At 37.6% G+C, this 14,552-nt stretch overlaps 1 protein-coding gene across 2 annotated transcripts in view; it reads right to left on the reverse strand.

Moving 5' to 3' along the window:
- Window positions 1-609: 609 nt before the first annotated feature.
- Window positions 610-14,552, reverse strand: part of LOC102807462 (acetylcholine receptor subunit alpha-1-B-like) — a 35,721-nt gene continuing 21,778 nt past the window's right edge. The window contains exons 3-6 of one of the 2 annotated variants that reach the window (XM_078009348.2): window positions 13,498-13,542; window positions 12,806-12,915; window positions 3,884-4,850; window positions 610-1,972 (exon numbers count right to left, since the gene is read on the reverse strand). In XM_078009348.2, coding sequence (XP_077865474.1) covers window positions 1,868-1,972; window positions 3,884-4,850; window positions 12,806-12,915; window positions 13,498-13,542 — 1,227 coding nt within the window. In that variant the 3' untranslated portion in view covers window positions 610-1,867. Of the gene's footprint in view, window positions 1,973-3,883; window positions 4,851-6,075; window positions 8,080-9,410; window positions 10,393-12,805; window positions 12,916-13,497; window positions 13,543-14,552 lie in introns of those variants that run through there. The other variant, XM_085506603.1, reaches the window with a different exon arrangement.

Raw genomic sequence — 14,552 nt, forward strand, 5'->3', positions numbered from 1 at the left:
GCCAACCCTGTCACTCACTTGGCTGGAAATCACCAGATGTAACTGTATCGTCCATAGGCTGCTAACCCTGTCACTCACTTGGCTGGAAATCACCAGATATAACGGTGTCGTCGATTGGCTGCTAAACCTGTCACTCACTTGGCTGGAAATCACCAGATGTAACGGTATCGTCCATAGGCTGCTAAACCTGTCACTCAATTGGCTGTTGTATAAATCCAACCGGCCGGTGTATAAAGTATTATAAAAAGTTCTCGAATTTACTCAAATAAAAGTACAGTGAGTGAAACTACAACTACAGCGACATCAATGATGTGCCCGAGAATTCAGTCTAATTTGTTTCACACAAACACGGCACATTACGTTTCATAAAGGCATGGATTTGTGTTTGAAATACTATGGGACCTGTATAACATGACGTACTAAGACAACCACCAGAACTATTCTTTAAGTGCGAAGCTGGCAAGTGTCATAGCAAATTATACAAGAGAATAATTGATCCCAAGGAGAGACGCCATTTTGTAGAACCAACCATGAGACTCTGAGATGTTGGCGAATATAAATATGCACAACTATGTCAAGCTGGTAAAATTCAAGCACATTGCACGTAACTTATTATAAATTAGTTTATTATACAAATTATTAAAAGTGTGTTTTATTAAATACAATGCATCATGTATTAGTGCATAGTTTTTTTGATTGGCATCAACACTAAATTTCTTTTCTAATGATGGAAGACATTATTTTTTACTAAATCAAATTATTGTGTTAGAAATGCAAGTTATATAAAAAAAAGTTCATTAAAAAATCCCCTTGAACGAGGCTGAGTTCGGTAGTCTTATTAACATTGGAAGAAATGAGACATGAATGGGTAAAATTGCATAGTTAAACGGCGAGTCGCCGCAAATCGTAGAATTCACAATAAAACTGCATCTGCTGAATACTGCAAGGCATGGTACTAAAAATTCTCGAGTTCTCGAGATTTTGGAAAGCCGTAAAACGGCAATGGCCTACAGTTAAGCACAGCCTTCTGAAACCATGGAATCATTTTATTGTAAACCAATGTACATTTGGTACGTTGTCGACTGAGGTTTGGATGTTGTCTGCTTCGTTGCGGCCAAACACTACGTTAATGTTCGGGTAGCATAATTGTTTATGTTGATGGCCCGCTGTGTTGATGGAAATTTCTGAATGCGCTCGCGATCTTATAAAACATGTATTTGAAATTCACACGACAACGTCCAGTACTCACAACATTAGAGCCTCTTATATGGAGTAATGCATAAACATTTCAATTTCTTGTGAGAATTGATCAAATTTGAGTCTGTGTTTATAAATCTCATCTTGGCTGTAAATGTGTGAATTTACCTTAGACGTAAATGGCGGCTGAGATCTCCCCGAGCGCGAGTAAGACACGAGACTTGCCCCGCCCCCAATACTGTTCAATTCTCTCAATTGTCTACTCTTCCCCTGTGTAACCAAGGTATTTGAAAAAAACAGATGCGATGAAACGGAGAATAAAACACCTTTTGTTAGCAAAAATAAAAACATGTCTCACTCACACGACGGGATTTCAGCGGCCATTACGTCTAAAGTTTATTGCCATAACGTTGGTACATCTAATTACTGAGGTTCTGTGCAATACTAGCGGTCCACGTACGTAACATAATTGGCTCAATATTGTTCACTGTGAACACAGACAGCTTTTCAATATATGAAGTGGAGATGGTGCGGTACTACGATCAAATGTAGCTTGAATTAAGATTTCTTTGTCTGATCTGCATGGCGCATCATAGTTCATACGACGTATTCTGCTCACTAGAATTAGTTCGTGATACACCAATACTTGGCTGGTCGTCCTGTTAACGATTCACGTTACTAACCACATTGTACATGCAAGGAACAGTATGAAAAAGACAATTAACAAGAGTCTGTTGAGAACGTTGGCAACCATTTTCCAGTCACTCTCTCCATCCTGGAATACAAACATACAGCACTGTGTCAAGTGTTACGCGATACATAATTCAGGAATGGGCACCTATTATATGTATTACGTAGACGACAAAGTGACACGTTTACTTCGTCAGGTGGTACAAGAATACAATTTGGTCTCGTCTGATTCGAAAATTGGTCACTATTAAACTTCACTTTCACTGTCAGAATCGGCATTATCTTAAAGCGGAAGGGTCGTCACCTGCGCACGCGTGGGAATTGAGTCCCAAACGACGATAACAACACACGCTAAAAACGCAAAGGTTTATGGGTAGACGCTTGTTTGTAAACAATGACACGCTATGGACATCTGACGCATGCGCAGGTGACGAATCCCCCGCTTTAAATTGCATGGGATGGGTCGATCTTTTACGGGGGGGGGTCAATTGAGGAAGGGTCTACGCAACCATTTGAGGGAGGGTAACATCTTCCATGAAAATAGTATTAAATAATGAAAATGCATTATAATGTTCATTGTCCAAGTTGATGTATACTATTATGAAGAATCTTTCCAAAATTCCATGACATCCATGGAAGCTAATCCACATCTGATCCAATGTCTAATTCAATTCATATTGCAATGCCTGAAATGTTATCGAAACGTATTCATGATGAGTTATAGTTACTCTGCTGACAGACTAACAAATTAAAAAAAAAAACATTTTTTAATTTGTTTACATTTGTATACCAAACATTTCAAGATATTACCCTTCTGGGCATGCGTTCCCTTGGCATACTATGGACATGATAAATATTTCATAAAAAAGAATGGTATAGCTGATCACTCTTAGGTCAATTAACAAGCAGCCTATCGGCTGAGATAGCTCTGCTGTAGCAATGCACATTTCAATTGAGTACTAAATATATCATTAGAAATGAACAATATGTATAGTATCAAAGCAATCGGACTAGCTAGAAGTCAAAAATATCACTTTTTACCAAAAATTACAAAAATATTCATCAAAATTATTGAATTAAAGATATCATCATGGAATGAACAAATCTGAGAGAGGTCTACATGTAGTACCTTTATATGTAATATCAAAGCAATTGGACTTGCGGTTTTTAACAAGAAGTTGAAAATATCACTTTTTACCAAAAATGACAAAAATTTTAATCAAAATTGGAGAATTGAAGATATCATCGCGAAATGAACAAATCTGAGAGAGGTCCACATATAGTACTTATATATGTAATATCAAAGTAAACGGACTTGCAGTATTTTACAAGAAGTCGAAAATATCACTTTTTACTTAAAATTACAAAAATATTCACCAAAAGTAGAGAATTTTAGATTTTGACATGAAATAATCAAATCTGAGAAATAACCATCCAAGGTACTTGCATATCAAATTTTAAAACATTCTAACTTGCGGTTTTGAGAAAGAAGTTGAAATTGTAAAGTTGATGACGACGGACGACGACGTCGACGGACGACGACGGACAATCAGTAATATGAACAGCTCTGCTGTGTCGACTTTGTCGACAGCGGAGCTAAAAATGTGGTTCTGTTATCCCTGCCCTATTTAAATCTAAATCTAATTTTGTTTTGGCCAAACAGAAGAAAAACATGTTTAGATTCACAAAAGATGTCAATGACATTCGAATTTACCCGACTATTATCCACAAGTTTGGCAAAATTGAGAAGACTTTACGATTAATTACAGTTAAATTTTTATGGTGTTTGGTAAATGATCGTAAAAATGTGTCTCGAGAAAGTAAAGAAATAAACTACTAACCTACCGTACCTGCGTATGATATCGGAACCACACAATTTATTTTCTGACGTCATCGTCAGATGTATTCATACGCTGGTCATCGTCGCCATTGCCATTAACTCATCTGAACTTAGCTAGACTAAATGAAACGACAGGAAACATAATTAAACTATTACCGTATCATTTGTTGCCTGCTTTAATTCTTCAATTATCATATCCAATCTTTTCAACACGTGTGTCGATATTATGTAGTGCTGAACTTTGGCGGCATCGCATCCTTCTTGAATAAATACATCCGTGTCTTTTGACTTCATCGAATTATCGGCTTCGTGTCTCGAGTCAGAAGAACGCTGCTTCTGGATCCGAGGGGTGAAGCCAGGCATATGTACGTAGTTTGGTTCGTATGATGGTACCCTTCGTCTCTCTTTACTTCCGGTTGGTAAATTAAAAAACAGGTAACGAGGAAGAAAATCAATAAAAATCTTCCTTGTCCATCCGTGGACCTCCCCGGTTGCAGCATGTATTTTCATGACAAAGGCTGAGAAGATGACCGCCAATACGACCAACGCCATGCTCATAAGTAGGTATAGAGATAGGATTGGCATTCCATCGGAAGATGCTGGCATGATGTCTGCTACCAGGAGATTAAATACAAACAGAGTCAGAAGAATCGACACAGCCAGTGGGATTTTATCTGCCGAGTCCGGTGGAAGATAGAACACCAATACAGTAAGAATAGAGAATAGTACACAAGGTATACTCAGGTTAATAATGTAATACATGGGTTTCCTCTCGATGTGAATCAAAAATTCCAAGTATGAGTAATTGCCCGCAAATGTTAAAAAACTGCCTTCGTATCGATTTGCTTCAGAGCCCGTGATTTCCCATTCTGTGTTAGCGATGAAACTTTCTCGTTCAACCCCATCAAAATGAGCCTTGAAGTCCAAGTCTTGTACAAAATGTACCCAGGTCCCGAAATATACAGGACACGTCTGTGTGTCGAAGGGGAATGTTGTTATCGCCATGACGCAGGGTAGTTCATAGACGTGAGCCGTGCATACTGTTACAGACCCATCATTGTGTATTATTCCGATGATATTCAAAGCAATGACTGTCGGGTAATTCACGTGTTCTTCGTTTGCACTGAAAATATAGAATTGAATTGAATTAAACATAATTCACTTTGTACTTTCATTATAAAAAGTTACATCCCGATTCATACAAATCCAGAAATTATTGTTAACAATCAAATTTACTGCAGAGGATATTATACTGCTGGATGTTCTGTTATTTGGCCATGAGACACCCACCCGCTCACTCTCAGACCAAATTATGAGAATGGTAGACGTTCTAATTATGGCTACCGTGTGTATCGTGCCTGAGCGTGGGGCATGTTTACCCATCTAACGACTAAATAATTATCTACTTCTGCATGATACGCGCATTCTTACCAATGACCTATCAATGGCGTGGAAATAGTTAAACATGTCGCCACTTGCAAGGTAGAATTATTATTTTCTTCATTTTATTGCCGATACCTTGGTTACCTTCTCAATTCTCATTTGCACGATAAACGAATTTTTATTATGTGTTTTTTGACTGTTCATTTATCCGAGGTTAGGATATGTCTTTTACGAGTAGTCCGCACAAGACACCAAGCCTGCTGCATATGCCACAGGGGTAACTTGCACTACTTATAGTAACTAAGACGATATAGGTTGCCAAGGATAACCATGGTGACAGTGCGCATAATACGTATTGAATCTCGGGGTTCACGGCAGTACTGATGACACAACTTATGCAGATATCGCCCAACATTTAATCGATTGGTTATTTTACAATATTAACTCCACTAAAGAGGTGATCTTTTTGCAGGCGCTGGTTTGTTTATTGGTGTGTCTGTAAATTGTAAGTTATTGACGATTGTTTTATGTTGTGTTAGGGGGGTCGGGGTCGGAGGAGATTGCTTTTGATACAGTGTGTCAATCGATCAATGTTTGTAGATATCTGAACCTGGTTGCCATGTTGATGAATGTTTTGAAGAATTCTTCAAATTATCACCTTCCGGTTTTACCTACACTGTCAATTGGATTTCGTTTTTTATGACCTTCAATTTTTCGAAAACTACTGATTCTAATAATAATATGTAGTTACTATTCAAATTTCGGGTCAAAATAAGGACCTAATCAGGACCTAATCTCGAATATATTCACAGTTGTCATGAGGTGCATGTTGGCCAATCATAATGGATGTACTGGTATAATACGGATAATAATAACCACTAGAACAATCAGCGCTCGTGACGCATTGTAACGTCGTTATGAGTATATACACATACAAATATGCAAATAATATACTGGCACCAATATATCATAATCAAAACTAGTTTTATTCATCATAAATCTCTCATGTTCAAATCAAAAGTTTACCGTTATCACGATTTAATAAATCAGTGTAGAAAAATACATCACACCAAAACAGCTTTGATTATAATTAGCGGCAACGTGAAACATATGTGAGCAATGTTTAATAATTGTTTATGATAACAACATTAGGATATTTAAAACTCTTGTTAATCACAACATAGTATTTGCTCGATGTATTGCGCATGTAGTTGGTATTTATTCCAACGACTACTTCAATTTATGCAGCCAATACGTCATTTTATCTTACAATAAATCATACCTCAAATACTATTGGATTATTTTGTTTAAACATTGCTCAACAACAAAATAGTTATCCACCTTGCCTGTTTAAGACACTCTAGTGAAAGATTGTATCATTATTTGTGAGTTATCAAATTGTAAACAAGGATGTGAAAAATAAATGATTCAATATTACACTACACACAATTTTACTTAAGTTAAGATGTCACCACTAGTCATAACCTGTCAATCTAGAAGATACATGCATGTTCCAAACGGCCGCCGAGATCTCGATGGGAGCGAGCGAAGCACGAGACTTGTTTCTGTTTCTCAAATAGTGTTCCAATACTATGGTCAAATGAGTCACGGAGAACAGTCGGCGCGATAATGGTAACGAATGGAACACTATGTTATAAGGGTAAAACAAGATTCTGGACTATCTCTCTCCTAAGGGGTCTCGGCGGCAATTTGTGTCCAATGACTATTGTAAGTAGATTTACCACCCACATAGTTACGAGCTTTTGTTCACTGTATATGTACAAATAAAAAAAAGTTTTATAAATCAGACATATTTCTTATTGTAAGTAATAATTATTTGGAAGACTGAATTTAATAACATTTCGACTACATGATGTTAACATACATCACATATTATGTGACTCTTAAACATCTAAATTGTTTCCATGGATGTTTTTAAAATATTATCAAGAAGTCTCAATGAGTATCAATAACCCACATTAAAACGTTCATTCACTTATCCTGACATGCACATGTATTATGTATGCAACTTATATAACTCATATAACGACAAACCAATGTGCGTTTTTAAAACGAGCTATTATCACAGTGATATCGTCACAGGTCTCTTTGAATTTAAATGCGCACTTCAGAGTATACAAGTAAACTGATGATATATAATTAAAACCTACATATCAAAAGTGTATGCTGGCACTATTTGAGAAATATAATCTACGGTTTAGTTGAAATCATACACGTAAAATGTAAACAGTTATAAAAAAAAACAAGGTATGCAAAAGCCAGACAAAACGCTCGGTAAAACCAAAGACTATATCTTCTCTATAGTCTTTGGTGAAACCGTTCTGAAGTTTTCATTTCAATGAAGCATTCAAAAAGACGACAGGTGAATTGTTAAAGCGCGAGGGTCGTCACGTGCGCACGCGCGGGAATCGAGTCCCACGCGACGATAACAACACACGTTGAAACCGCAAAGGCTCATGGGTAGACGCTTGTTTGTAAACAATGACACGCTATGGCTATCTGACGCATGCGCAGGTGACGACTCCCCCGCTTTAAGCACAATTCACTACAATATGGCGTGGGTGGTAATGACGAATAATCTAGAAGGTTGTAGGAGATAGTGTAGAACTTCTGAGTAACTTTGTTTTTTGCAAATACAGAAGAAAATTTCTTAACACGTCAAAGAAAACTGAAAACAATTGATAAATGTTATCTGCAGAAAATGCAGATATAAGATCGGTATCAAGAGTTCACGTAAACCATCTTAAACACTTCATCAATAGCTACTATTGTATTCATTATTTACTGCTATCGTTTATACATTATTACGTAACATCATGTGATTCTCAACATACTTTTAGAGGTCATACAACCAACCAAACTGTAAATCCTAAGAACGCTGCAAAAAATATGATGCAGAAAAGTCTGTTGAGAACCTTGGCAACCATCTTCCAATCCTCATCGATATTCTGCAAAAAAAGACAGATGATTTAGGAATAAAGTGTATATTTAGGCCATCACATAAATACATGAACCATCCCAACATGAGCCATCACATCATGACATGAACCATCACATCATGATATGAACCATCACATCACGACATAGGTCATCACATCACGACATGGGTCATCACATCACGATATAGACCATCGCATCACGACATGGGTCATCACATCACGATATGGGTCATCACATCACGATATAGACCATCACATCACGACATGGGTCATCACATCACGATATAGACCATCACATCACGATATAGACCATCACATCACAACATGGGTCATCACATCACGACATGGGTCATCACATCACGACATGGATCATCACATCACGATATAGACCATCACATCACGACATGGGTCATCATATCACGATATGGGTCATCACATCACGATATAGACCATCACATCACGACATGGGTTATCACATCACGACAGGAGTCATCACATCACGACATGGGTCATCACATCACGACATGGGTCATCACATCACGATATATACCATCACATCACAACATACTTCATCACATCACGACATGGGTCATCACATCACGATATATACAATCACATCACGACATGGGTCATCACATCACGACGTGGGTCATCACATCACGACATGGGTCATCGCTTCACGTTATAGACCATCACATCACGACATGGGTCATAACATCATGACATGGATCATCGCATCACGATATAGACCATCACATCACGACATGGGTCATCACATCACGACATGGGTCATCACATCACGATATAGACCATCACATCACGACAAGGGTCATCACATCACGACATGGGTCATCACATCACGATATATACCATCACATCACGACATGGGTCATCATATCACGACATGGGTCATCACATCAAGACATGGGTCATCACATCACGACATGGGTCATCACATTACGATATAGACCATCACATCACGCCATGGGTCATCACATCACGATATAGACCATCACATCACGACATGGGTCATCACATCACGACATGGGTCATCACATCAAGACATGGGTCATCACATCACAACATGGGTCATCACATTACGATATAGACCATCACATCACGCCATGGGTCATCACATCACGATATAGACCATCACATCACGACATGGGTCACCACATCACAACATGGGTCATCACATCCTGACACGGGTCATTACATCACGACATGGACCATCACATAGGATTGATACTGATAATATGGATAACAGACATTATGTTATAATGTCAATTCCAACAATTCAATCTAATATGTCTAATTAAGAATAACAGTAAATGGATTACCGAAGTTTGTTTCTTTGCATTCTGTTTTCTCAGTTCTTCAATTATCTGGTCCAGTTTGTTCACGACTTTAATCGCTAACATGTCATTCTGAACAGTAACCAGATCAATTCCTTCGGTCTTGTAAACATGTTCCGAATCGAGGCTTATCATAGGGATCTCGCTCTCATGTCTGCCATCAGGGACGTGGTTCTCGTAAGGCCGTCCAATATTAGGTGCAGTTCGTTCGTAAGCCGATCCGTTGGTCCTGGTAACATTCCTGGAATAAGTCTTTTTCGGCGACACATTGAAGAACACATACCGTGGAAGAAAATCGATGAAGATCTTTTTTGTCCATCCATGGACTTCACCACTTGTACTGTGTATTTTCATGACCACAGCTGATAGTATGACCGCCATTACGACCAATGCCATGCTTACCAAAAGATAAAGGGACAGCATTGGCATCCCATCGGAAGATGCTGGCATGATGTCTGCTACCAGGAGATTAAATACAAACAGTGTCAGAAGAATCGATACAGCCAGCGGGATTTTATCTGATGAGTCCGGTGGAAGATAGAACACCAATACAGTAAGAATAGAGAATAGTACACAAGGTATACTCAGGTTTATAATGTAATACATGGGTTTCCTCTCGATGTGAAGTATATATTCCATGTAGGCATATTTTCCGGGAAAGGTAAGGAACTCGCCTTCGTAGCGGTGTGCCTCAGAGTCGGCTATCTCCCATTCTGTATTGGCGATGAAACTTTCTCTTTCCATTTTATCAAAATATGCTCTGAAGTCAAGGTCATGAACATAGTGCACCCATGTACCGAAATAGATGGGACAAGACTGTTTGTCAAATGGAAACCTGGTGATAGCCATAACGCAGGGCAGCTCGTAGATATGCGCCGTACAAACTGTAATACTACCATTGCTATCGATGATCCCGATGATATTCGGAGCAATAACAGTCGGATAGTTCACGTGCTCTTCGTTGGCACTGGAAAAACAATAATGAAGTGTTAGCTTTTGTTTTAATTATCAACTAATCGATATATTTAAATTACATTGTAATAAATGTTTAGCTTCAGACACCATAAAGGGCGGCGGTCGTCGTGCCGCGTCCTGTTCGACATGAGACTCATAGCGACGTATACAACGCGTGTAAAAATACATTGTTTATTTACATGAAATTCGAACACGCTCTGCGCGACGACCACTGCCCTTTAACGTACACAACACAACACATATACCAGTTTGGGGTCGACAGGAGACATGATGCGTGATGATAAATAATACAAATATAAGCATAAATGAACATGCATATGGATTAGGACATTGAGATACAATTTGACGAATAAAAAAACACATACCTGTAACGTAATGCGTGACGAAATATAAAAATATTAGTGTTTATGGAGATTACATTACTATATTGTGATAGAGCGCCGCCATGAATTGCATCAACATAACAGGAACGTAGAAATTGTTACACAGAGCTAAACAACATGTAAATAGTTGAGATGGTGGACACTGTCACAATAACAATATGTATATGACATGTAGCCCGTAATTATGCATGTTATTCCCAACATTGCTTTAAGGCGTAGAACTAAATATCGCGCACAAAACAGTCTTGCAATGCCAACACGTATTCCCGCAACTCTACTATATGTAGACTGACATTGCATTAGTTTCCTACTGTCATTATAGCCAAGTTATTAAAATATGAAAAGTATTTCTTGTAGGATCAGTCACTTGTCCATACACAAAAGTGGGATATTTTTTTACGGAAAAAACATCTTTTGTTTTCAACTACAAAAATTAAGAATCGATGTCCACCAGTCAGTTTTCTGTAATAGCCTATTGACCCTGTCCCCAAACAATATACTTTCGTTTTTGGCAAACTTTTAAATAGTGGCATTACGGGACAATTTGAGAACACCAATAAGTGGTCATGCAATGCTACCAAGTAGTCACGCAATGCCACCAAGTAATCCCGTAAACATCACTTCCTAGTCACATCATCACATTGGTAGCGTTGCATGACTTCCGTCACAGTAAGACGTGGTATGGCATGATTATATGTCATCGTAGGTCATATAGTTCTCTTTTTAAATTATCGGAATATATTCAAAGTGAGTTGTAGTGTATAATTGCGGTTTATGAAAGCAATCACATGACCATCTCTCTGTTTCAGTCGAGAATATATAAGCACATTTACTACACCATACATCTATTATTATGGACGAACATTAACGTGTATAGACATATAACATATATATGTTGGTGAAGTGATATTTTCAGTGAGATTTGTTAGTATTGCAAGATGCTAAACAGTTTACTAATCCACAGTCACTCTACTAGGAGAGTGACTGTGACTAATCGTTAATAATGGACACAGACTGCAAGACAACCACAGTGAGGGGTGAGAGCGTGAACGACAAGCAATAGTTTACTTTTAGGCAGCAATCATATGAATGATGGTTATTGTTTCAGTCAAGCTTCGTTACATAAACGTATTGGTCGTATTTACCTAAACGGATGCCGTCTGAGCCCGGTGGTAGTTCACTTGTGGTTTGACACCGGTCAATATTCTTCGGCAACTGATCGGCGTGGCACAAGAAGGGTGCCATTTGAATTTATACTTGTCCGCACAGTAAACATTCATTTACTGGATAACATCATCAGTGTGGCTAAAAAGAGACTCGTCTATCCATGAGAGACTTTTATTATCGAACAGAGTGATATGTACTGCGTCTGACACGTGTTTGTTGGTGAAGCTTACATCGAAAATAATATTCCGTTTCGCAGTATGTGTTTTGAAACTATTCAGTTTCACCAACGCAATATATGTGCTGCAGCGTATTTAATATCATTGATTCAGTCTTGCAGAATGTGTCAATTACTACCATTAGCTCTCTTAAAGAATATGGCAGGAAACGTATGTGTGAAGTTGTAAATATTATTATCCCCCATTGTGTAAAGTGCGCCCTCACGCGCGAGTATACGACAAACTAACGATAGCCTAATAGCATCATTACACCGTTCATGTGTCACTCATTTCTGACACTACGTGGTGATATGTGCTTCAGTAAGAATTATAAATCAAACATGTTCCTAGGTCACGTGATCAGTATGTACGCGCGCACTTGCGCTACCTCTTAATGAACGACTCTTCATTCAGCAACTACATGTGCTATATTATGTGATCTTTTATTATTATATCATTATTATATCATTATCATTTATTACCATAATTTATCTATTTTACCGTCTAAATTATATTTTGTTAATGATACATGTGTGCTAATTACGTTTATAAATATGAGTCATGCCATATTAAGCAATTAATTTATTTAAAGCTGCAACTTGGAGACTTTCCGCACAGCGCCCTCCTTGATAAAACTCACCTTTGATAGAGGGCGGTGTCAGGGAACCAGATCTGCTTCGACTGAACAGGCAAATTGAATATTCCATCGTAATCAGCCGGATCCCATTTCAATCGAAAATCCGTCCATATCTGTTAAAATAAATTAAAGAGTCAACGCCTATGATGATTAGAGGTCAGCTTTCGTGTACAAGAGTACGCAATCTGAATTGAGTTCTAATCTTCCGTGCTAATATTTACAGCATTTAATCATGGCTGTGGTATAGATTGATGTTGTATTCACTTCAGATGGTCTTCATTTCAGGAGGAAATAATTATTGCTGCTTATCGATCGTTAGTGGACAGTCACTAATAGTGTCTTTGCCTCCCGTTCATTCAATAGTAGCTTAGTAGTGAATTAAAAGGCTCAATATTATCAGGGTTAGCTAATATTGCTGTTTCTTACTTTATGAACACTACATTCTGACGACTATTTTTACAATAAAAAGCAATTATACATACAAATACACAATAGTAAATTACGCAAATGGGCATGCTCTTCAGTTTAACGATACGTACTACTATTTCAACGGGCATGCGCATTGGCATGGTCGATTATTATATCGAACGCATACTATTATCTGTGCTGTTCACGGAAAATTGTAATCCACAGTGCTTCCAAATATCGAATAAAACTCAAATTTACTCAATAAATGATGTGAATTGCGCCCTCACCTGGTATATCCAGAGATTTCCCGTTACCACTTGTCTTTTCTCATCCTGTAAATATGAACAGACTCCGACATCACAATAAAATAATACATACAAGAATTAAAACAAGCCAAGCAATATGTTTCAATAAAAACGAAATGGTCACATGATACATTAGGTAGTACAGAATATTTGTTTTATATGCATAATTGTAAAATAGAATTCAGTGATTTTGCATCTTATACTACAATATTAAAAACTGAACTAAGTTAATGCGCATGTACATGAGCATAGAATTATTTTGTTCGTGGCTAAATTGACATTTTAATTAAACATTCATCATAAATAAACCACAAATAACACGTTTTGTTGTACAATACATATAATTTAAAAATAACTAAAACAGTCATATCGCTGCTTATATTACCAGTTCAAGTGTTGTAGCACAGAGGTATATCATCATTAACCGTATCAGTGTCCATGTCAAATACTGACTTACCCCAGGCCAAGTTTAAGTACCAGATATTGTAAACATAGCATCACAGGAACATGTGAAAGTGTGATTGATTTCATTCCAATTACAAACTCACATATTTCAAGCCTATTTACCATAGTTACAAGGTACACATAGAAAACAACTGTGCAAGATATTTCTTTTACTTCTAGTAGTTTAGATTCTGTTCTTCTTCTAGTACAATTTGCTTTCTTGTTATTTTTTTGTGCGCACTAACACATATCTGATGGTTATCCATGAAGGCAATTTATCATCAAATACACTACCAAGATTAGGACAACTTTTGAGAAGTTTGCCCTGGTTGGCAAAAAAGGCGGCATCATAGGCTATCCAGCGCCTTTGCGACACTCATATCATCACAACGTCCACTAAAAGCATTATTATATTTTCACCAAATCCATGTTATCACTTAAAGTGTAGATTTAATTCAATTTACATCGAGTGGTTACAAGACAAACACTACAGCAATTATTACAAATACTTTAACGACGACAAACACATACCTACATTTGTTTGAATTCATATGTCTTAACTAGTATGTACATCATACGATAAAAACCGTTTA

The sequence above is a fragment of the Saccoglossus kowalevskii genome, chromosome 12, assembly GCF_978046115.1.
Source record: "Saccoglossus kowalevskii chromosome 12, keSacKowa6.1, whole genome shotgun sequence".
NCBI lineage: Eukaryota > Metazoa > Hemichordata > Enteropneusta > Harrimaniidae > Saccoglossus > Saccoglossus kowalevskii.